Source organism: Telmatherina bonti (assembly GCF_933228915.1).
Source record: "Telmatherina bonti genome assembly, chromosome: 5".
Lineage (NCBI taxonomy): Eukaryota > Metazoa > Chordata > Actinopteri > Atheriniformes > Telmatherinidae > Telmatherina > Telmatherina bonti.
Window position 1 is genome coordinate 14987519 of NC_136623.1, and position 24456 is coordinate 15011974.

A 24456-nucleotide genomic window follows, 5' to 3' on the forward strand; every position below is an offset into this window, starting at 1 on the left:
ATCACTGCACAACCTGGTTTCCATTGTTTCCAGCACAACTTGAGGCACCCTCGGTGTGGGCTGGGTTGCTCATAAGCATCATGAAGTCATATGTTTGCAACACACACAGCACAACAATGGAGTACATCGAGTTTACGCTTTACCTGCTGCTCGGTCCATGGCTTGTAATCAGGAGAAGTTTCCATTACCAGATCCAGAGAACGCTGTTGGTCGATAAGCCAATGTGCTGCTGCCTGTTATGACCCAAAGTTGTTATGAGAGTCGACGCACCCTGATTTCCAATTCTGGCCAAATGTGGCCTGCAAACTGTACATGTCAAATTTTAAGCCAAACTCTGCAGCCTCACAGCCAACAGCAGGTGCTAAATATGCAGGTTTGGCCCGAAACATCCCGATGGAAACACCTACAAACCAGGAGGAATGGTGTCAGGCTGGGCCAGGTGCTAGTGGAAAAGGGTCATAATAGCTCTCTAACTGGACTGAATATATACATTATAATCATATATTCCCTCCATACTGTCTCATCTTACAATGTCCCTCTGGGATTACTGAAGTAATTCTTATGTATTGTGCTTTAAAAGAAACTGCATTTTTGTGTAATTTTATAGCAATACAACAAATCAGTGTGATTAGTTGACAGTAAAATGTCTATAAAAATCTTTCATCATAACAGATTTGATCTATCCAGAAATCTACAGTACTGTAAACACTGAAAACAACTTTGTATTTCAAATGGAAATTTTCATGTTTGTCTCCAATCGACATTAGTTCTGGCGGAAGGTGTGATATGTTCATCAGTCAGAAGGAGACTGTCTGAAGGGTTCAGCCAAAAGAAAACATTGTGTGACAGATTAAGCCAAAAATACAATGTATTATACATATACTCATACAAAATAAATCCCAATCAGTCATGTCTTCTGACCTATTAAAAGTATGTACAGCTATTTCTCTCTTTTCTCTTCAGAGAAGAAACCTTCTTTTGTAGTAGAGCTTTTGAGAAAGTTGCTACAGCCTTTGTCCAGTGAACCGATAGCAACATGCCAGTAAGGCAAGGTTGCGCAAACCGATTTAATCGCAACTTAATGACTACATTAGAAAATGTGCTTGGTCAACTTTAAGGAAGACATTTATCATTTATTTCCTCTAGTGTTAACTATTGTTCATTTGATGGGAAAAAAAAAAAAAAATCTGGGTGTGTGATCCTTTAATCCTTCTACCTCTATAAACCTATTCAGTCTGACTTTCCACTGTGCAGGAGGCACATCTTTGCTTTCACAGACCACTAATGAGTCAAATTCAACATTAAAAATTTAAAATGAACATCTGGTTAATTGCCTACACTCCTTTAATATTTGATTTTTTTTTCTTTTTACTTATCTGACACACAGTTGATTTTTCCAGTCCCTCAAAGAAGCCCATCCAGATTGACAGGCATGACATTTATCACTCCCTATTTCTCACTACCTTTTTCATGTTCTGCTCTGTAACCCTGCTTAATCCTGTTCCCTCTAAGTCCACTTTCTTCTTACCTACAGTTGCTGTGCTTGTGCTCTTCATCAAAAGTCCACTCAACTACAGAGTCTTTTCCTCGGCGCACTTCATTCACGGTGCTGAGTCTATGCCTGGCATAGCAAACTCCTAGATATCATTAACAGCAGACAGTCATCGGCTCGCTAACCCCGTCTCTCTGGTGCCAGGTAGCATTAGAACTAACAAGGTCCTCATTGGTCTTGTGATTGATAATTGGATGCTGGGAACCACAAATAACAGGGCAGCATAATTAGTGCGAATTAAATTCACTTTGACATATGGTTTACATACCGACCCCATCTTTAATATTTCATTCCATCAGCTATGTGCTGTGAGTTGATGTCTAGAATGAGAAGCCTATAACCTTAATTTGACTTTCCCCTTGTGTGCAGGAAAAACAACTCCATTTTGAAATCTGATTCTTCTTATCTATCTATTTTCTAATATTCTACTTTTAATTGACTTAGTAAGTGGAATTTACTGGGAAAATTGGCTTTCATATCAGAATTATCAGTACATGTATATTGTATACGTGTGCAGCCATATGAGATGGCTAAATTAAATTAGAGCAGAAATGTTGCCGCGGGACCATCCTCCGAAGGATTTTATAACAGAAAAAACAGGCGTGAAGCCTGTAATATCCTGAAATAAACAAACTGCAGCAAGTAATTGATCATGTAGACTCAGGCTGTCCAATGTAACCCCACTGACTGACGCTGACTGGCCTGCGACAGCTATGATAAATGAAAATCCACCAACCAGGGCTGCACTAATGGCTTTTCATGTATTCTGTGTGACTACCATACACACACATACTTTTTTCTTTTTTTTTTTAAATCTGTCCAGCATCATAACCTGAAGAATGGCGGTCTGGCTGCTGTGTCATACCGACCAAATTTGCTCTGCCAAATGAAGCTTTAAGAATATTAGGCCGGTCTTGTTGATCAAGTATTATTTTTTAAATTCTTAAATTTTATATATTTTATACATCTTATATATTATTGCTAGACCTGACAACTGACCTAAGGGGGGGGGGCACATTTCTTTTCCTTCTATTTGTAACAGGAGTAAACAGTAAACAGAAGAAGAAAAAAATCATTGGGAAAAAAGCAAAAAGGAGACAAGAATACACCAAATACAAAGCTAGAGCATCAAATCAAGACATCCAGCTGCTACACCTGCAAGGAAACAGAAAACTGTAAGCAAAATCTTCGAGCAAAACAAAGCTGACAATCTTCAGGAGCACCTATACAAAGATAGATAGGCCTAAAAAGAATCATTAATCACAACAACAAAAACATCACATCAGCACACACAAAAACATGAACATTACTGGAGTTATCAGTGATCAAATCCGCAGGACAACAAGGTGACTTAACAGCATGCAGATTAGTAAATATCAGGCATGAGTTGTGATCAGTGATTGCGCAAATGTGACTGAAGCACTTTTAAGATCAGAGGTAGACCAGTGGGCGCCCAGGAAACAGGAAACCAGCTGCCACCAGAGATGACGACATATCACCCAGAAAACAGTAGAGGAAAGCCCCAACTAGAGCCCCCCTGGAGCCATGAAACACAGGCTTCAAGAGACCAGGGACAACAGCCTTTCGTCTTATCAGGCAGCCAATGGGAGTCAATACCCCCCGTGATGCCCCATTCAGATGGGTCAGTGATTCTTTTTTTTTTTTTTTTTTTTTCCATTTATCTCTAAATTACGGTGAAATAATAGCGGATTTAAGGTTTTGGTTTGAAAGTAATTTTACTTTGAAAACTCAAAGCTGATTAATATTTTCCATTATTTTAAATTGACATTCAGTAGACAAGTTAATTAAACTCAAAATACATCAACACAGAAAGTAATATTTACAATAAACAATAACAATAGAATAACAAAGACTGGAATGGAAGTTTTTCTGGACTGGCTTGCCACACATCATGTACTTTGTGTTGTACAATGGATTTATCAGCTGTGGAATGGTTACATTGACTTGTTTGCTCGGAAAAAATTGATGTTATGCCCCCACCGAAGCCTGCCATGACACTTGTGTGTATTCTGTTTCTACTAAATTCTCATATGCATCTATTCATTTTGACTCAGCTCGTGACATGGTCATCTGGTCAGGACCTCTTTGTTTTGCTCTTTAATACAGTGTAACGCTTCATCAGTCTGATACACTTCAGTGTATGAAATACACGCTGAAGGGCAACATTGAAACAAAATCCTAGATGCTATGACGCTGCTAGAAGTGTCACTTTTGTAACACAGAAAATTGAGAAAAAATGTTTGTTTTTTTAGTTTGATGTGAAATAAAGTGTTAAATGAAAAGAAATGGGAAGTGCTGCAATAATGCAGAAATTTAAGACTAACTAATTTCTTTTTAGGACAGTTTTTACTCTCACACACCATCCTCACAATGCTTTGCACTCTGTTAGAAGTTGTCCTGCTTCATGATGCTGTTGAATGTTACCACAGGGCTATGCAGTAGGAGTCCAGGAACATCTGATCATGATGAGATGAGAACAACATATTAAAACAAAACCCTAACTTCCGGAGAATAAGCTATTAATAGAATTACTACAGGACTGGCCACAAGTCTTTATCCAGTAATCAGCAAATAAGTAAGTCATATTAGAAAGTTCTCGTTATTATGTGTGTTGCCAGACTAAATCAGACTTGGCTTTCAATGGGATGTATTATAAAAAAACTTTGGGATGCATGAGTGCTGATATGTGTGCCTCTTATCGTGTTTGGGTTTTCATAAATGAACAAAATGACACACTGTTTTGCTCTTTCTTCAGAAGATCCCTTAGGGTCCTTATTTGTATATTTGTTTTACATGAAATTTAAAAAAAAAAAAAAGGGGTGTGTACAATGATGGATTGATCTGCTTTGTTTGGCCTCTGAGTCGATCAGTCTTCCTGGCTTTGGTGCTGTTTTTAAATGGAATTTTCTTCTTTGTAATTTGCCTGGAGCTACAAAAAGCCACTTCTGGGTTGGGATATCCAGAGGACATTGAATTTACCTCTACACCCTTCCCTCTGTTGTCACTTCTTGTTATCAAACGGAGATAAGACGACTCAGTAAGCAAGCTGAAATGTGTCCTTCTCTGCCCTGACAGGGAATATGTCTAAAAACATGCTTGATTTCCTTCCTCTGTACTGGAAACGGAAAGTACTTTTTTAATGAGAAAGTTACATCTAGTACACAAGCCCATGCTCTACAAACTGAGCAGATGGTCCTGTAGAGTTATAAAGACTAGCTGGGGGGTAGCACTGCTCTGTTACTGACAATATAAGATGAACCTGCATCAGACAAACAGATTGATGTTCAGAGGGGGAATATGCCGTCTGTAACAGCTACGATCATATTAAAGCAACTGGGCCAATTTATTTGGTGCTGAGTACTGTAGCAGAGGTGTATTTAGTTGTGCTGCAGTTAAGCAGACCTAGAAAGCTTCAGACTAGATCTGGTTAATTCACTGAAAATGGTGTTACATTTCTAGGCAAAATGCATGACACACTTCTTTCAGTGAAGCCAAGTCATTGATTCCTATCCTTCATGGCCTTTGGCATCCTAGCTGACCTCATCTGTTGATCTATAAAAGGTCAGTATTGAAGTATAGTCCTTTGTTCTCATGGTTATAATGTTAAGTGCAGCTACTAGTACAGTAAAGACAGCTTGACCCATTGTATGAACTCTGACAGGAATGAAAATCCCTAAGAGGATAAAAAGAGGCAAGTAGTTGATTGAAACTGACCTAACAGTGACAGTAGGAGAGTTTAATGCCTGCTTTTTGGATCCGATTAGAAAGGATGCACTTCATCTAACTTTGGCAGTCACATGATCGAACTGAGATGAACTCATTAGTTTCCAAACAAAACTATCCACTACCAGTTCATTATTTTCCAATGTAATGTAACTAGTAATGTGTGTTGTGGCAACTCTTGAGGGATTTGTAGACTCAATCAACAGAAATTACATTTATCACCAATCATGAGTCCTGTTGATCTGCAACTTGTTTTAGGTTTTTACAGTGTGCTACTGTGGTAGCACTGCAGCTAACCTAAACCGTAAAGTTAAAGGTTTATAATAGGGGTGCCCAATGTCTGTCCTTGAGGGTCGCCGTCTTGCAGGTTTTTGATATATCCTTGTTCCAACGAACCTGGCTTCCATTAAATGGATCCAACAGGTCTGCACAATGACTGATTAGTTTGAGTCATTGTGCAGTTGAGTGTTGGAACATGGACACATCGAAAACCTGCAGGATTGTGCCCCTTGACAACTGGAGCTAGGAATGCCTGCTTTATAACAAGCAGAAAAATGCAAAAAACAAAAAAAAGTTTTTGAAGGTTTGAGGTTAAATTGCACTCTTCATCATCATCGTCTATTCATCTTAATGTGCAAACGGTTTCTTATACAAGATGGTAAAGACAAAAATGGATACACTAAGATTTTAAACAATACATTAACACTGCAGTAATAAAAGAATGAAAGAAAAAAAAACAGAAAATTTCACGAGACTTGTTTGATTTTCCAAATTTCTGTTTGTTGCTCAAAGGTATGGTTACCATCTGCATATTCTGTGTCTTAAGTTATGCTAGATAAAAGTCTTTGATGTGCCAGGTTGCGGAACGGTTGCGTCAGATCAATCCAGCCATCTACTGTAGGGTTGGTTCTTCTCAGAGGTTTTTCATCACTTCTTTCATTTAACCAGGTCAGTTTCCACAGTATTGCATTTTCAGCTCCACAGCTTGAGCCTCCAAGTGGTTTTATCCAGTCTAGTTTTATTTTATCATTATTAAACCTCCAAACTCTGATTTGCCCTCAACTATTGTACAGTAATTCATTAGGGATAATGATTATTTTTCCTTTGTGCCAAGCTGTCTGTGTGAGGTAGGGCTTCATTTGCATAATATCCGGTCATGTGAAAATTAAAATGTGTGTGGAATCAACACCTCTGAGCATTTCCCATTTAGTTTGTGAAAAGAAATTAATAGCTTTAAATAAGATTCCTAAAGACAGACACTTGCACACCCCCAGTAGCCATTAAGACACATGGATAGATTTTACACACAGTTCAAGAAGAAAACACATCAACTCGGTGTAATCCAGTAGCAGCTGCTAAATGACTGCAACAATCAGTGTGTCACTTCTTTCTTCTCCTCTGCTGGCTGATTCTTAAATTACTTGACTTTCATGTCACTGTGACTGATGCTCCTTAGCAGATGCTTTTTAATCTGGGAGAAAAGATGCTTTTAAAGTGTGCTCCAAAAAAGATGTTTGTTTGTGTCATCATTCAGCATTACTGCCATAATTTAAAAAAATTAGTTCATGTTAGGGATTTTCTTTTTATTTGGTTTTTCTTGTTTCTATGCTGTCATTGAATTGTTAAATATTTTTTGAGTTAGATGTCAGTGATTGTTCAACCCTCCAAGAATTATTTGTTATTCACTGTACTTACAGTGTTTTGTGATTTAAAATCTCCTTAAAAATGTTTCAAACCAACAATATCTGGGTGGATTGCTCTGCAGTGTCAGAGATTAAAAAGCTTAGTATCACAGTGATACACTTCAGAAGGACATGAATGATGTTGCCATGTACTTGTACATGTATTTTATAAGAGGAATTGATTGCTGTAAGCATATCTTTGATCTATAGCAGGTGTTAAAGTTACTCCTTCTGGTGTAAGAATCCCTTGTCTTGTTTCCAAGGTTACAAAGTTTGTAGCTGGAATGGAGAACCATCAATACTATGCTAATTAGCACAACTGAAGTCTTAATGTCAGCCAAGAAAGATTTTTTTTTTTGTATCCTCACCAGTAAGGATAGGAGGGGTGATTACAGTGAATAACTCTTTCAGGCTCCATAAAGCTTGTGAGGAAATATGTGTGTATCCTTTTAAAGACTATTCATAACAGGAACCTGAAGTGTGTGAAAAATAGTTGCAATTAGAGTGAAAAAGTAGTCGGAAAAGGTTGTAGCTGGTTATTTATTGCAGACTGGTGGCTCTGGTTGCATGTTTAGCTTTTGAAGTGTGCTGATTTTCTGCTTGGATTCCTTCAGCTCTCATTCTGTTTAAAATGTCTTTCTCTCTCTGCATTTTGCAGGCGGTCTGAGAGGAGCATCCATCATCGACTCACTGGACACACTGTATATTATGGGACTGATGGAAGAATATAATGACGCCAAGGAGTGGGTGCAGACCAGCCTGGACCTAAACTCTGTAAGAATCTTTTTATTCCCTCTATTTTAAAAAAAAAAAAAAAAGTTGATTGATTATTAGAATCTGTGTATAAAAGAAAAAGACTAAACCAAACTGCAGTTATGGCTCAGGTGGCAAAGCGGTTGTCTGTTAATGTAACGTGAAGGCCCAATCCATGTTGAAGTAGAGTTGATGAGGGTAAAATGAAGAAAAATAGTGTATAGGCTGAATGAATGTGTGTAAAATGTTGGACAGCAAAAGTCCGCTCTAAATGTTATCCTGATCTGGACATAATGCCAAGAGGAGAAAAAATCCTTTCCACAACAAGTCCATCTTCTTCCCAGAATTCCCTATTTCCTTCTCGCAGTGGAAAAATCACCCTTTGATGAAACCCGTTATGTACATGTAAAGTTTTGGAACCGCATATCTTATTTTTGATGTCAACTCCCATGAACTAAGTTGGTAAATGTGTATATTTATTCTTTCAATCGTTTCAAACTCTACTGACTAATGACCACCATGGAGCTCAACCAGTTCTATCTACATAAACAGTGACATTTTCAGCAGTGGCCACAGTGTGTGCTGGATTGATTTTAAGCTTTGCTTTTGTGCTCTAACATCACCACTGTGTCCACGGAGTCTGATGACTTCCCAAAGCTTAGGACACTTCAGCTAAAATCAAAAGCAGCTTCCTGTGTGGCCACTGGCTATGCTGTGTTACCAGCTGATGGGATTCGCTGGCTTGCTGAAAGGCTTTTGTAAGGCAGAAAATTTGATAAATACCAGAAAAAGGGTGGAAGAAGAGTGTGAAGGATGTTTTAGATGGGAAAAAAGTGTGCCAGAGAGGAGGCAAAACGGGCCATGACCCCTTCATTGAGAGAGTCTGTAGAGACTGGGCCTGGAGCAGCTGAGGGTTGCCAGGTCTCATATCATAGTGGATGGAGTGTAAGCTGGTGAAAATGCCATCCAGCATGAGTTTTTTATGGTTTGCCACAAACAGTCAAGTTGGTGAGACAGTTTGTTGGTCATTTCATGAGAGCAAGATCACCTCTCAGGCCAAGTCATAAAATGTGGTTTGTAATGGTGCATCATTACACAAAACTTTGAAGCTCAACCGCGGTTCAGTGTGTTACTGTAAATTAATGTGAGAAACCCCTGGATGTTCTGACAAGGTGTCAAATTGCTCAACTTTTTTTCTTTTTATGCTGATAAAATAAGCCTAAGTTGGCAGTAAATTCGGTTTACAGAAATGAGTCCTGGCTGTGTTTAAAAAGCGTGGCATGGTACACATGAGGTCTCCGGCACTAAACTGTGCTGGAATATTTTAAACCCAACAACAGTGTACACATATTTATTCCACTTGGGAGCAGCCCTAGTTTATAATCGGAGCTAAAACACATTTCAGTGCTTTTATGATGGGCTTTTATCCTACCAAGATCAGCACAGTCTTGATTGCTGCTAGTTTTTTGGGTCATAAAGAGCTACACATTAAGTGTTAATTTCACCCACACATCAAAGAAAGCCATAGTGTATGTTTTTTCTTTCCTTTTTTCCACTTCACTCATAATGCACATATAGTTTGTTGTTCTCCTAGTGAATGCAGATGAACATTAACTTTGAACGGAGCTCTGGGAGCCTTCATTGCCTGAGTGGAGACAGCCACAGTGTCACCAGTCATAAAGACAGCAAACACAGATTTACACTTTGCATTGAACCTCGTCACAGGCGTCATCTGCCACAAGCTATTATCTTCACCTACTTGTGCCTTTGTTGGCGGCCTCCAGGGGGGTGACTTCCACATTCTCTTCTATCGTCAGGCTAGACTTATTAATGACAGTTTGAATTTATTCTCTAAATATTAAGATACTTAAGGGCAAGTAATTTGCACGTTTTGGGTTAGGGGCTGTTTGGTGTCTGGAAATATTTGATTGTATGTCAGATTGATTTAAAGAACGACAGCATCTTTTTTGCAGGGGCTAAACTTGAGCTTCTGTCATCTTCTTTTAAAAATGATCAGCCAGATTTACAGTATTGCAAACAGTCATCAGCACGTTTACATGTCCTCATCAGAATATCTGTTTTATTTCAATCTCATTCTGTTATTGGAAACCATAAGCATTAAGATTAGATTAATTTCCCAATTGGTGGCTTATTAAAACAATTGGAACAGGTATGTTTTCTCCAGATCATTTCTTATTTTTACATAAAAGTAACTAAATCACATTCGACACACTGTTGCTTCCTTCATTTCTTGACTTTTAATAATGACTCTTTTCTTTGGGTAAATAAATAGTTATGCATGAGAAATCCGATTTATGACAGATCAATGCCATTTTTAAGGATTGAATGTGGCATCCTAATGTAAACTGATTGCCTTTCTGGAAATTTTGGTGTAGTATATTTCAAAATGCAGATATTTGTAACTTTAATTTATAACTAAGTCAAAACCTGTTCTCATTTACAATGACAACCTGGCCAACAGGCAGCAAAAGAGGCAACACTGAAACAGTGAAGACAACTAACGCAAAATAAAATTAGATTTCCAAATATATGGCTGGTGATGTAGTGCCTTTTGAATTTTAGGGTTGTTTTTCATTGATTGATGTATTTCACTGTTGAGAGAATATTTAAACTTTGCACGTTTACGACATAAAGCGTTGTATTAGTTGCATGTAAAGCTATTGTATGAAAGTCACACACAAAGAGCATAATGACGGATGAGGAAGAGGAGAGTTGAGAAGCATGAAGAGATTTTACTGCAGACATTTTTCTTAATTACATTACAATGTCACCAGTTGCAGTGAGGCACACAGCAGTGACATTCATCTTCTCAGGCCTGTCTGTCAACCAGAGCTCGACACATAGTGACAGCCTGTCTATACCTTGTTAACGGTGAAACGAGGACATGACAGACAAGGACAGTGCTAAAGTGTTCAGACTTGACAGTATTTGCAGCAGGTTTTGGCCTTTTCTCTCCTCACTAAAAGGCTTGGACATCAGTCTTGGCTCATAATGAAGAATTTTTCTCTGTGCGAATAAAACAAAGCAAAACCGCTGAATCCTCCTCTTTAAAATGCCACCATATTAGCTTAGTAAGCCAGAAACAACAAGTTTAAAGCAATGCCAAATTTACAAAAAGAAAAAAGCATTCTTGGAGATGCATCTTGACCATGTGACTTTAGCATAAACAACATGGGGTTTTGGATGACGGCTCCTCGGACAGATTGGACAATTCTGATGGCTGAGCCTGTTATCAGAACAAAAGCAGCACAAGACTGTTTCCACCAGGGTTGGCTTCTGTCACATCCCTCCACAAGCTGTTGCTGCACAAAGACTGACTCAGTATATGGCAGAAGCATTGCAGATCAACATGACCGAGATTCTTGACTTTAAAAGGTGTATTTGCTTTGATTCCATAAAATGTTAAGCATAATTTTGTTTTAAGAATATTCCATGGAGAGTTTGGTTAGTGAAACTTCTTTTGGTCTGATACATAATTTTCCCTCGAGCAGCTTCTCAGGCCTTTTCTCATTAAAGAAAGAGTAACATAAAAAGATTAATCAGGGCTGTAAGATTGAATTCTATTCCCTCTTTATCACCTTTCTAATTTTATGACTCTCACCTACTCTCGCTTCACCTACAGTCTCACTTTACCCGTTAAGAGGTCTCATCAGCTAACTTTACCTCTCAGGGGAACTCTTCAACAACTTTATTGGTTATGAAGATGAAAAATAAAGTAAATTAAATTAATATTTGATGAAAATGTCCATAAAAAGATGTAACATTCCAACATTAAAACCCTGCATTGCAGACTTGCTTGATGGCACGGTCACATCTATTATGTGCACTTCTGAAGACATCACTTCCAGGCAGTCACCTGAGGCTGATGCATGATGTTTGCATTCTCTGTACTGGAAAGAGTGCAAGGTGACGTCACCACTGCTTTCGCTGCCTCATTATAAATGCAGCCAACTTTACATCTGCTCACATAAAGCTCAAGGTGTCCTTTTTATCTGGTCTGCCAAAACTGCATCACCTGGAAAAGTTTCTGCAGAAGTCCTCGCTACCCTGCGATGTCCTTATCCAACATACTAAGATGGAAACTAAGGATTAAAATCTGCTGGTTAGTTTAATTTTTGCTTGCTGATCACGAAGCTTCTGTTGCAGCTTTATTTTTTCTTTTTAATTAGATCCTTTTTATTTGGATTGCATCACTGAGAAAATAGCAATGGTTCTGTTGTGCGTTTTTATTGGCTGGAAACTCACATTACATCTGTTGTTCATGGTCATGAACTTTTGAGAAGACTCTGGAGTTCATGGATGTTTTAATCCGAACCCAAGCTGTGTGTAAGCGGATCAGATGGGAAAATGGGGGAATAGGCAACACACACGAGGTATTTTTAGTGACCACATGTAATAAGAGTGTAATACTCTGACGTCGGTCTACAGATTTTCCTGTGATGCTTATATATCAGGGCGCTGTGCAAAGCCTTTTACCTCTCATCCTGATGTGGTATGGATTTTGAGTTGGATCATAATCCTGTTTTAGAAAAATAAAAATAGTCACAGGTTATGATTTAAAAAAAAAAAAAAAAAAATTAATTGAACTTGTTTCTAATTAAACCTATTGCTTCTCTCCTAGAGATTTCTTGCAAAGTTGTAATTTTTTTCCACAGTTCCTTTTGAGATCCATCCCTCCCATTAACTGCCAGGTTACTGAGGAAGCAGCTGCCTGAAAACACTGATATCTCATTAAATCTGCTCCTACCTGTCGCCATCATTTGCTATGATTTCCCACATTGTTTGTGGCAGCAACTTTGAGTGACTGCAGATTGTTGGGACAAGGTTTGAGAAGGTGGAGATTTTAAAGTTTTGACAAGGAGCAGTCCAAAACTCATTTTAACCTGAGACATCAAATACCAAACAAGAAGAAAGGACTGTTTTATTTTTGTCTTGATGTTTTGTTGCTGAGCTTTAAAAGTATTTAGTCACTGATAGGGAAAAAAATGTTACTTCTCTACTGGCTTTATTTACCTCTTTAAATGTTTTATGTTCAACACAAAATCAACATGTCAGTAATTAATTGAACTGATATTCATTAGATTCTGGTTGTCTGCATGTTTACATCACTTGCAGCTGTATTCTTTATAGTGGAATTTATTTTAGTTTTTTGCACAGAAGGGGTTTATCCCCTTTACAGTTGCTGCCACGCCGTGCTCCAGCAGAGAAATGTTTACTGTCTAATGTAACTGCACACAACCTGTGTTGCTGCTTTACTTATTTCCTGTGTGTCTCCTCACTAGTGACTTCTCAGTAGGCACAAAAATAATCTGTTTTATTTATGTGAGTGTGTCGTGATGTTAACCTGCAGGCTGTACCTCAGATGTACGCCGATGTGTACAAAATGCTGAAGTGCTGTCACACTGAATGATCCTGAACAGAAGCTGAAGTGTGCACATCTTCTCAGTAAAGTCTGATCTACTGTGATTTTACAGTTGTTTATAGATTAAAAGGTCCCCCTGTGTATCTGTTGAAGATTCTCATGAAGCTTCTTCAGCAAAACTTGAGACATCTGCTGACAAGAACTTCTGATACACAACCACGCTGGAAATCCCAGGGTGGGAAATTGTTTGGATAATTTGCACATTCAGGTTCAAAACTCCACACCCAGATGAGCGACTGTGAGGTCTTGTGGGTGTTGTTGAATGAGCCTAAAGAAAGAAGCCACATTGTGCTTTTCTGCCCTGCCTCCTGCTATTAAACATGCAGTGCAGATGTTGACAAGCTGTCAGTAAGCAGAGTAAAGTGCATGAAATACAGACAGTGGGGTGAGAGTTGAACTTCCTAGTTTCTTAATAAAAATGACATGTGCATGAAACAGCAAGCAAAAAATAAGGTACTGTTGGTTATACAACAACATGATGCCACATAACAAAGTTTACATAATGTTTAAAACAAAAATGAGTGAAAACATCAGCATCTTTTATAAAGTCAATGCAAGAATATGGTGTATAGAAAAAGCAAGGGTTTGCTTATCTTGACATAGGGGCATATCTTTCCCTGATCATATATGGTCAAGTAGCAGTAAATGTTGTATGATGGGTAATGAAGAGTGATCAGTGTTTCTTTCGCCAGACATCATTGTTGTAGATGGAAAGGTGAAAAAGGGGAAAAAGTTTAGGCACACACGGTAAAAACAATATTTGAAATGCTGATGGTAGATCTGGATTTTATTTGTTTTGAAGCAAATTCATTGAGCTTTATGAAGTAGTGAGAATGCTGTTACTCGTGGCTCTAATTAACACTGGTAGGAACAGCTGTGGCTCATGTGGGAAAGGGGTTGCCAGATGGGGGTTTAATCCTCAACACCTCCATGTGTTAAGAGTTTTTCAACCACACGCTGAACTTTACGTTGCCCCTGAAATGCTCATTGTAGTGATTATAGAGAAGAATTTACACTGTTATGTGTAAATGAGAAATATTGAATTTCTACTCCTGAATTTATAATAAGGTCTTTTAAAAAAAAAAAAAAAAAGATGTTAAAAAAAATTGGTCACTTTAGTCATTTTATAAAGAAAACTGCATGGAAGCTTTTTTTTTTTTTTTTTAAACTCAGCACGTTGCAATAATCCTTTTATGTCAGCGTGTATCCACCATGTTTTTACCTCAGAAGATTGAGTCAGATTCCTCTTCAGTTGAAACATGCTTTGATATATCAAAACCTATTCACAAAAGTACTCCATTACTCAGCTGGGAAATGAGGTTCCCAGTGTTCGTGCAGTGCATGTGAGGGAACTGCTTTAGTCTTGCTTTTACTTCTTTATTTTTGCCTGTTTTTATTTAGTGTAGTGGTTGTTTGATGAGAGCTTTCTTCTGCTGAAACGTAGACTCTGATAGTTGTAACAAAGCAATGAGTACACTCTTTAAACTGTGACCTATGTTTTCAGAAGAATTCTTCTCTCAAACATCCTAAAACAGAAGAAAAAAAAATTGTTGTTGGCAGGGGGTCTTCCCCTTTCCTAATGATTTTTTAAAAGAGCAAAGACTTGCACATATCCTTTCAAAGTGGATAGATGCTTCAACTCCACATCTCTTTAAATTACATTCTTGTTTTGTTTTAATTTCTTATCTTACCATGAGCTTGTGAGCTGCTGGTTAATATGAATTTCCCCCTTTGGGATGAATAAATATCTGACAAGTTTATGCTCTGGCTTTTTTATGTGGAGGCAGATATAACTTGCTGTAGAATTGATTGATTTTTATTGCTTGAATCTTCTGCAGACAGTACGTAATATTACCGTGAGTAATCATATGCACAGATGTTGTGCAGTTTTTATGCCAGAGTGTGTAATGCACTTAACTTAGTGTGTAGTTAGCTTGGCTATCGGCAGTGAAAATGTAGGCAGTGATTGCTACAGGACATCATATAATCCAACGAGTTCAGGTTTTCCTTTTTTTTTTTTTTTTTTTGTCTATAAACTGCATTCAGTTCAGCGTTAATAGAAAATCGTATGGTGATACACAACACTGCAGTTTACCTCCCACTCAACATGCAGTTTCATAGTGAAGGAAAGGTTTGGTGACAATTAAGCAAAGAATAAGTGCTTGATCAAATTGTACAATACTTTTGGCAGCTACTCCTTAACTACTTCACAGTATGTGTGCAAAGAACCACAACACACTCACAAAATGGAAATGGAGAAAAATAAATGAGCTATTTTTATCTTTTTCAACCATAATTAAGAAAAAAATGTTTGCACAAGATGTTATCCTAAAATACTTGTTGCAATGAAGCGCACACAAGATAGAAATACTTTTTTAACATCCGTGAAGATTTTTTGCCATCTCCAAGTCAAACCATGTTTTTAATTGGCTGATGAGTTGTTTTCTAAATCCCTGTTCTTGTATAAAAACAAGAAAAAGAGGCCTTGTGCCTTGTTTGCCTCCAAAGAGTTGTTTAATGACCCTCGCTAACCTTCTGTCTGCTTTAAATGAGGCTTGTTCCCAGTCATGTAGCATCTAACAAAAAAAAAACAAAAAAACAGCCATTTACACTGTTGGAAGATAGTCCAGCAGAGACACCGTACCCCTGAGCCGAGGTCAGTCTAAGCTGACATTCTGTCTCTGAACCTGGAGGGCAAATGACTTTGAGTGGGTGTTGCATCGCCATGGATACTTACCAGCATGTATCTTGTCCTCTGTGAACTTCTATGCCTGCTCATTTAGCAAATGCTTACATCAATTCTGCTTTTACTTGAGGACAGAATAGCAATTTTACATTTAAATATGAACATGAATTTAAAATCCCTACGAATAGTTTTACATGTTAATCTAAACAAAGTTTAGTTTTTTTTTTTCCCCTAATGGCTGTGTGTCTCAGTGAAAGCAGTTTGCTTGACTTGGTACAGTTAAGGGTCACAGTTTAATTCTTCCAAAATGTCTACCTTCATACAGCATTACTCAAACAAACCAGAGCTTTTACATAGTTGTCTCACTCCTGCCAGATTGAACGCTGTATTAAAAATTACTGTTGACCAAGACAATGCACTTCCGTTTCGACCACAAGAGCAAAACACAGTGCTGGGTTACATCTTAGCCTTCTTGGGTTGAACATATTTCTACCAGAGCTTTGAACAAGCTATTTCTCCCATACAGAGCTACATACTATCCTTTATACACACAAGCTAGGTTGTTTACTCACAAAGCCATGCACTGAACCAACAATGCATTTTACTTTGTATACTGTTTCCTGTATTTGTTCAACTTCAAGGGGACTGAGATTGATGGTTGTAGGTGGACTAAGTCTGCTTCTTAGCAGACTTTCTAAAAAATAAATAAATAAATAAATAAACAAATAAAAAAGACTTTGTTTTAAATTTTAAAAAAAAAAAAATGGTCGGAGTAAATGCACTTTAAGCTGTTGAAATGAGGATTTCTGCTGCATTGGACTGCATGTATTGCTAAGACGCCCGAAGGATCTGCTTCAATGTCTGAAGAGAAAACTGCAACAAAAACAAAGAATATTTAGGTACATCTACCAATTTATAAAAGTAAAGTTTGAAACTTGTGTTTTAAATGTAAGCATTACTTAGCTCAGTTGATGACCTCAACTACATCAGTGGAAAGCTCCAGTGACTTCTTTTTATTGGCGGTTTGGGAGCAAAGAGCCTCCTGAGTAAAAAAGAAGGATGCTGCTCAGTCAGTGGTATAGGATATAGTGGGAGGTATATGATGAGACACAGAGGCAGACAGTTGCACACAGAGCTAAGAAGAAGGAGAGAGGAATGCAGCGGCGTGAATAATAACAGCAGAGTGAGTGCACAGCAAAGTCCCATGAGGGGGCACATTACCATACAGGACACATTGTTGGGGGCTGCTGCATCCCCCAGGAGTGAGAAAACAGTGCATGCAATGCTTCTTACTATGATTCTGCATATATATATATATATATATATATATATATATATATATATATATATATATATATATATATATATGTTGCATCTGTGTGGCCATCAGCAGATGTATATAAGGTAAGTATCCAGTGAAATAGTGGGATGCAATGGGATTGGTTATAATTTATCACTCTGGCAGCATCTGTTTAATTATTCACCAGACTATTACTATACAAGTTAATGCATTTAGTGGATTTTTATATTTTAATACAGTCGCTCTCTCTATGCACCCACTTGGTGATGTTTGGGGAGATGTTATACGCTTACTGGCGACTGGGTTTTAAAGGATATCTGCTCAAGAAGAAATAAAATGCAAATTATATGTGATAGGATTCCAACTTGAGTCGATAGTTTATTAATCCATCTCTGCTTGGGCCGTTTAATCATGCTCTATTGGTCTAAAATGGGATTAGGTATTCACTGAGGCTTCCCTGAGTCTATAAAAATACATCATGGGAATATACCATGAGTGCAGCAGTCAACTTGATGTATTGCAGCAGATAACCATTACAGTCTAATTTTTGTCATTTAAAATGCTTTCGAAAATCCAAACAAAACCCTTTTAAATTCAAATTCTTCTATTAAAAAACATGTCAGAAAGTAAGAACACATTGATGAAAGATAAAATAAGCCTCGATCATGAGGCAGCATAAGCCACTCTGATTAGTATAATAGTTTATTTTATTAGTGTGGGTTCAATACAACACTGCAATAAGCAATAAAATGAAACTGAAACGTCAGTCTCTTGGAACACGTTAATATGCTAGAATGATGTCCATTGGGGAGTCAGAAGGAGATCATCATTGAGTAACACCAATCAGTCACATATAAACCACCCGCCATATACACTGAATTGCTGAAGTTGATCATTTTTAGAACATCAAAGGGGATGAAAAGCTAGTCAGCACAATAAGAAATCAAGAACTAGTTATTCCTTAGGTAAAATTTAAACAATATGATCACAATGTCACAACTGTATTTTTGATGTCATGCACACTTCTAAAAATGGTATGGAGGAGTCTGGCTATAAGATCTGTGACAAAGAAATTATAAGTGATGTTTTCAAACCGGGTTTACAAAACTGTGAGTATTATACAGAGAAGCAACTCAATGACATGATGATAAGCCATTTATTAATCATCCATATCAACATTAGAAGTTTAAACAGCAATTTATCGAAGATGAAAGAGAATTTTAAAAATATTAAAGAAAAGGTTTAGTGTACTAGTGGTAACAAACTTGGTTAAAAGATGATAGTGTGAGTGATGTACAGATGGAGGGATATGAGATGTACTATCTACATAGGAAAAATATTGGGGGGGTTGTTTTGTTGTGGATGGTTGTGGATGAAATGTCGACTACCTTAAATGATATTATGGAGATGATCACTGTTGAAATAAGTTTTGAAAATGTTAAAAATATGATCATTATTTGTGTTTACTGATAAATTGGTTGAGATATTTGACAAAATGAATGAGTATGTATGGAAATTTTAATATTGACCTTGAAAATCCAGACAGATTGAGGTCATTTAGTGATTTTATAAGCGCGATTTATAGTTTAAATTTAATTCCTTTAATAACAAAGCCATCAAAATAAGGGTGCAAAGTGCAACTAGTATTGATAACGTTTTCACAAACTTAGAAAAAGAAAATGTGACTAGTGGAATATTGATGACGGATGTAAGTGATCAGTTACTTGTCTTTACACTGGTAACCAATGTTGTTAGTAACAACAAGAGAACTGAGCAGGAATAATACATGACATAGATCCAGAAAAGCTATGGAAGCAGTGAAGGAAGACCTCAAAAAACAGTGTTTTTTAAAAAAAAAAACTGTGCTTTACATAAAATATTTAAAGCATTACAACAAGGTGCAACAGAAACACTAAATACAATAAAATGAATTTTTAAAAAAATGAAAGAAATTAAATGGAAACGGAAGAAGCTAGAATAGATATCAGCAATGGAATTTATGTGGTGAGGTATACATCATACAGACATCAACAGGTATACATCATCATTATCATCAGCTCACCACAATCATTGTCAATCACACCATCATCATCACCATCACCATAAACCACAGCTTTAGAAAATCCATTGACTGTTAGTATTATATACAACCTCAATTCCAATGAAGCTGAAATGTGTAAAATGTAGATAAAACAAACTAGAATGATTTGTAAATCCATTTCAACCTACATTCAACTGGATACATTACAAAGACAACATATTTCATGTTCAAACTTATCATATGTATTATTTTGTTTGCAAATATTTACTTACTTTTCATTTGATGTTTGCAACATGTTTCAAGAAAGCTGGGACAGGGGCATCCCTTTTCCTTTCCACAACACTTAAAAGAACACACTAATTTTTTAAGCTTTTTAGGTGGAATTTGTTCCAATTCCTGCTTGATGTACAAATTCAGTTTCTTAACAATCATGGGTCTTGGTTGTCATGTTTGAATTGAATGACCCATCTTCAATGGGACACAAGTCTGGACTGTGGACTGATAGCCATGTCTAGTACCTGCACTCTTTTACTACTAAACCAACCTGTTGTAAAACATGCAAATTGTCGCTTGGCATTGTCTTGCTGAAAGAGGCAAGGACAACTTTAAAAAAAAAAAAAAGAAAAAAAAAAAGTGTTGATTGGATGGAAGCACATGTTGCTCCAAAATCTGTGGCCTTCAGAGATGTGTAAGTTACCCATACAATGTGTTTTGCAGCTGACAAATTCCTCAGGTATATGATTCCCAAACACAAATTGAAAACTTTGAACTTTTAAATTGAAAACTGGGAGTTTCCCCGCAGCAACATGCCTGACACACATTAGACTTAATTAGCAGACTTGTGCAGAGCTTGACATCATCCTGCACAAGTCTGCTGATTACCCATTGATGTGTGTCAGGTGTGTTGCAGCAGGGAAACTCGAAACGCTTCCCTTGAGTTGTCTACCCCTGAGCCAGATAACAGCATACTTTTGGCACTTATATCATAAAACCAGTGTGTAGAAATTGCTATTTTGACTTGAGGAAGAAAATTACTGTATTTTTCAGTATTTCATTATGCAAGGGGTTGTCTGTTGCAGCCACAGATAATTTGGAGCTAGCACATACATAGCTCCTGCTAGTTTATTGATGCTAGACTGTTCTCTCAACACTGATCAGGATTAAGTTACCTAAATCTGGTTGGAGAGGAACAGTCCTGGGAGCAGTGGCAGCAGCTGTTGGGTAGCAGTAGGCTCTGCTACATGGACAGAGATTAGTGTAACAGGATCACATTGGTCCTGTTCATGATTTCTCCATGTTAATGAGCAGTGTTAAGTTGAATCACAGCAAGTAAGTATGAATCACTAGCTCTTGTATGAGAGGCAGTTATCTGCTTAATTTCCATGCTTGGCTCATTGGATCTTCGTATTTTTGTCAATTTGGTCTAATTTTGCAGTGAACTGAGAGCTTTTGGAAACCTGCATGGTGGCAATACTGAGAGTCATCTGCCCAGTGACAATAATGCCTTTTTATAAGCTGTAAATCATTGCATTAATGTCTGAGCATGACACCTCACTGGGCAACAGTCTAGTCAGCGCTTTGGCACAGCATGGCACTGCCGCCTGCTGTGCCAGTGAGGCTCTTGTCCCAGGAAAATCTGGGCTGACTGTGATGCCAATCTTTGCCATGACTTTAGGATACTCATCAGACAGCGAAAATAGTCAGCAACATTGCATGGCGCTGGTGAAGCAGAGCATCTAAAGCTTAGACAGCAGTGTACCCAATGAGTCATTACCCTCATTAATCAATTTTCCATTCTGCCATTGCTCCTCCTGCACAACAATTACATTATGTTGAGCAATTAAAATGCTAATTTTTCATTTAATGTTCTGCATATTTTAAATACTTTGGGGTATTGTTAAAAGTAGTTTCCAGTTGCCTTTGTCGATTGTTCTTTAAGTTCTTTCCCGCTTCAAACATAAGGGAGATGAGGGGCATATAATATATGTATAATTAAATCCCAGGTGAGTATTTCTTATAGATTCTGCCTTCTCTTCTCAGGCATTGAAGAAAATTCATATTTTATGTTTGTGCAAGTAAGCTGTGAGTTGCTTGTATTTTTCTACTGCACTGCATATTTGTTTTTTGTGCTGAGCAATCGCTGAGCAATTCTGTTCTTTCACCTTCATTGCAACACTTTAAGAAGAGCTACACAAAGACATTGCAGGGAGGTTTCATCTCGGTGGAGACGGTGGTGAGAGCTTTTATCTTTCCTTTCGACAGACTTGTGTTTTCTTGTCATCAGATCCTCGGTTTGAGCATCATGAACAGAAACACCACCACCAAAAACGAGAGGTCTTGGATACAGATTTGTTTTGTCGTGCTTGCTTGCCTTAGAGCAATAACGCTTGGTGCACCATGTGTTCACATGCTTCCAGAAAAAGCAGGACTCCTAAACTGAGCTCAGTAGATCAACTAAACTACTTAATTTGGGATGGACATGTTGGTGTCCCATCGTGTCATTATTTAGATATCAAATGGATGAAAATATGTTTAATCATAAGTATTGAAAAAGTTTATCACAGAAAAAAATCTTAATATTTCACCCTGAATTTACTTTTTTGTGTGAAGAAAAAGGGGGATGGTACCTCCCTAAATTCGCCCATCTCAGCTGGATGTGTTTGTTCAATGGCATGTTGTAAAAAAGCATATTTATGAGAAGGACACGTATGTTTCATGAATGATGTCACAGACTACAACAGCATTTTAGCCAAGGCTAAGTGTTAATGCCTGTATCACAGGACTGTGACATTATTGTTGTTTTTCTTGACTTCTTGCTCTGATTTGACAATTGAATCTATCTAAGTTTACTTGTTGTGGATTAGACGGTCCAGTTTAACACAACTGGTTGTCATGGAAACAAAAGCTATTTGAGGATACATTGTGCCAGCTTGTAGGTTTTATTTCTAAATGCGCATCATATTATCTTCAGATTGGGATAAAACCAGTGTTGCTTGGTGATTTATTGAGGCTGCACTGAGAGGTGGAAGTCTCAGTGACTAAAACCTTTGTCAGCGTTACTTGTCCCCTCTTCCTGTACTGCTTGTCTGTCTTGCTGAGAGCCATGATCACCAATGATAAATAGACACTCCATTCCTAATCACTGCCATTGAAGTGCCATTACTGAATGGGCTACTCATTTCTGGATGGGCAAGACTGCTCAGCTGTCCTGCCAGAGGCGGTGGAGCTTTGTCTCAGGATTCACAGCCTCTGCCGTTGTGTGAATCAGAGTTAGATAAAACATGACAGTGGCAAAATACTTTTGATCTCATGCGTGTTGGATGTTACATGAGAAGACCCATGAAAGTCAACTCTAAGATGGGTAATTACAGCGTGTCAGCTTTGTTCAGTGAGAATGAAAAGTGTGAAAATTGTCTTTGTGTTCAGTTCAGCTGCCGCCTGCAGCTTCACATAAATAATGAGTGGTATTGATATTTTCTTTAACTGTCAGCAAGAATCAATAGCTGTAAAGATATGCAGCAACTATGCATTGTCGTAAACTGTTGCTACATACTATTACTCAAGCAACTGTTTTATTTATATCAATCCTTATTTATAAAATTATTCTAAAGTGTTTAAATAGTTTAAGTACATATTTCTAAAGAGGTAAATGATAGCAGCTGAACAGTTGTCACCAACTCCCAGTCTAGATCATACGCTTCAAATTGGAGCAAATTGCCTTTTCTGCCACCCAATTACAGTTTCCTTCTTATCCACACTTGAGATAGCAATTTCCTTCTCAATGCGTCTTCAAGTCAATGAGCACCATTCTGCCTCAACCCCCAGCTAGCACGAGAGGTAGTAATTATGGTGACATATCGAGACGCATGTGGTGTTACCTGTAATTTCATATTTCATCTCTAAAAGGAAATGCACTATACCGTGTGTGTCATGTTGAAATGGCAATGTAGTGTATATGTCCTAATGACCAACAAGGAATCAATGTCATATTGTCTCTCCCTGTTTGGCGTTCAGTAGATTGAGGTGTCTGTTTATTTACACTTGAGTATTTATTTTTATATAATATATAATTTAAAATAATGCCCAAAACCAAGGGTTGTGACTAAAAAAATATAAAAATGGGTGGAAAAGGTTATTCAGCATGCTATTTCCTCAGAACTGGACAATAGAGAATTCATAAATGATAATTGTCATTTTTTTTTAAACTTATAAACTTATAAATCTCAGCATCTCCTAGCAGGTAAAGTAAATAAATCTCTAAGCTATTATAAATGAAACCTACATTTTTCTGTTTAAGATTTTTTTAGATAGCACAGCAGCTTTCAGCTTTAATTTCCCTTTATCAATATCTCTCTACAGTTGTAGGAGACCCAGACAAATGAGCAGACAAAACACTAGGGAATGTGACTGCATGGCTTTGGCTCTGAAGTGTGCCTGGCTCTTGAGGAATTTTTTTATAGCAAGGTAATTTGCCTCATAATAAGCTTACAAAGAGAGAGAAGGAACATGGAAGTTAGAGAGACTTCCTGAAGATCAGCAGTTGTATTACCACAGTGAGCAACGAGTCCATCAAACACCATACAAGCAGTTGTTAAAAAGCTTTGATACCAACTGAGCAATCAAGTTTGGGAAGGAGGAATATTCTGGTAAGAAAAAAGCAATGTCTTAATGTGTGATAATTGTCTAATTTCTTTTTTTCTTTCATCCAAAACATCTGTGCTTGTCATAGGGGTCGAGTTTAGTTTGCTTAGTTAAAAAAAAAATCAGATCTATCAGGAGTGATGGTTTCATAAACTGTTGGCTGCAATTTAACTAAGTTATTGACCCAACTGAGAGGGATTTCTTTACAACTATTGTCCAAGCTTTTAAGCTTCAGGTAAGTCCCCCTAAATAGGACAGAATACAAAAACATTTTTTGTGAGAAATTATTTTTTTCTTCTCTCGACAGGTGTAGTCAAAGGTCTTAAGTTTCAGTTTCTGTGGAATTTAAAAGGGAGGATTTAAAGGTTAATTGACTCATATAGGTATTCAAATACTTGAAATCTAAGTTTTTTATTTCTTTAAAACAATATGATACATAAGTATATAGTTCCGACCCGGCTCGGAGAAAAGGAAGTAACATAATAGCAGGACGTTTATTTCCTGAAATGGCAGGTGGAGTTCAAACAAACAGGAGGCATGAGTGGATATGGCTGCTCAAATCAAATAGAAAAATAAAATAGGGATAAAATGGAAATGAGCTAATTCAGCACAAA

The 24456-nt window shown here is 37.5% G+C and overlaps 1 protein-coding gene across 1 annotated transcript in view; it reads left to right on the top strand.

Annotated features, from left to right (window-relative positions):
• The window catches only part of LOC306756299 (mannosyl-oligosaccharide 1,2-alpha-mannosidase IA), a gene marked incomplete at both ends in the record, with an annotated part of 194272 nt that overhangs the window by 113391 nt on the left and 56425 nt on the right, over nt 1-24456 (top strand). The window contains one exon of the mRNA XM_079241025.1: nt 7637-7752. Coding sequence (XP_079097151.1) covers nt 7637-7752 — 116 coding nt within the window. The remainder of the gene's footprint in view (nt 1-7636; nt 7753-24456) is intronic.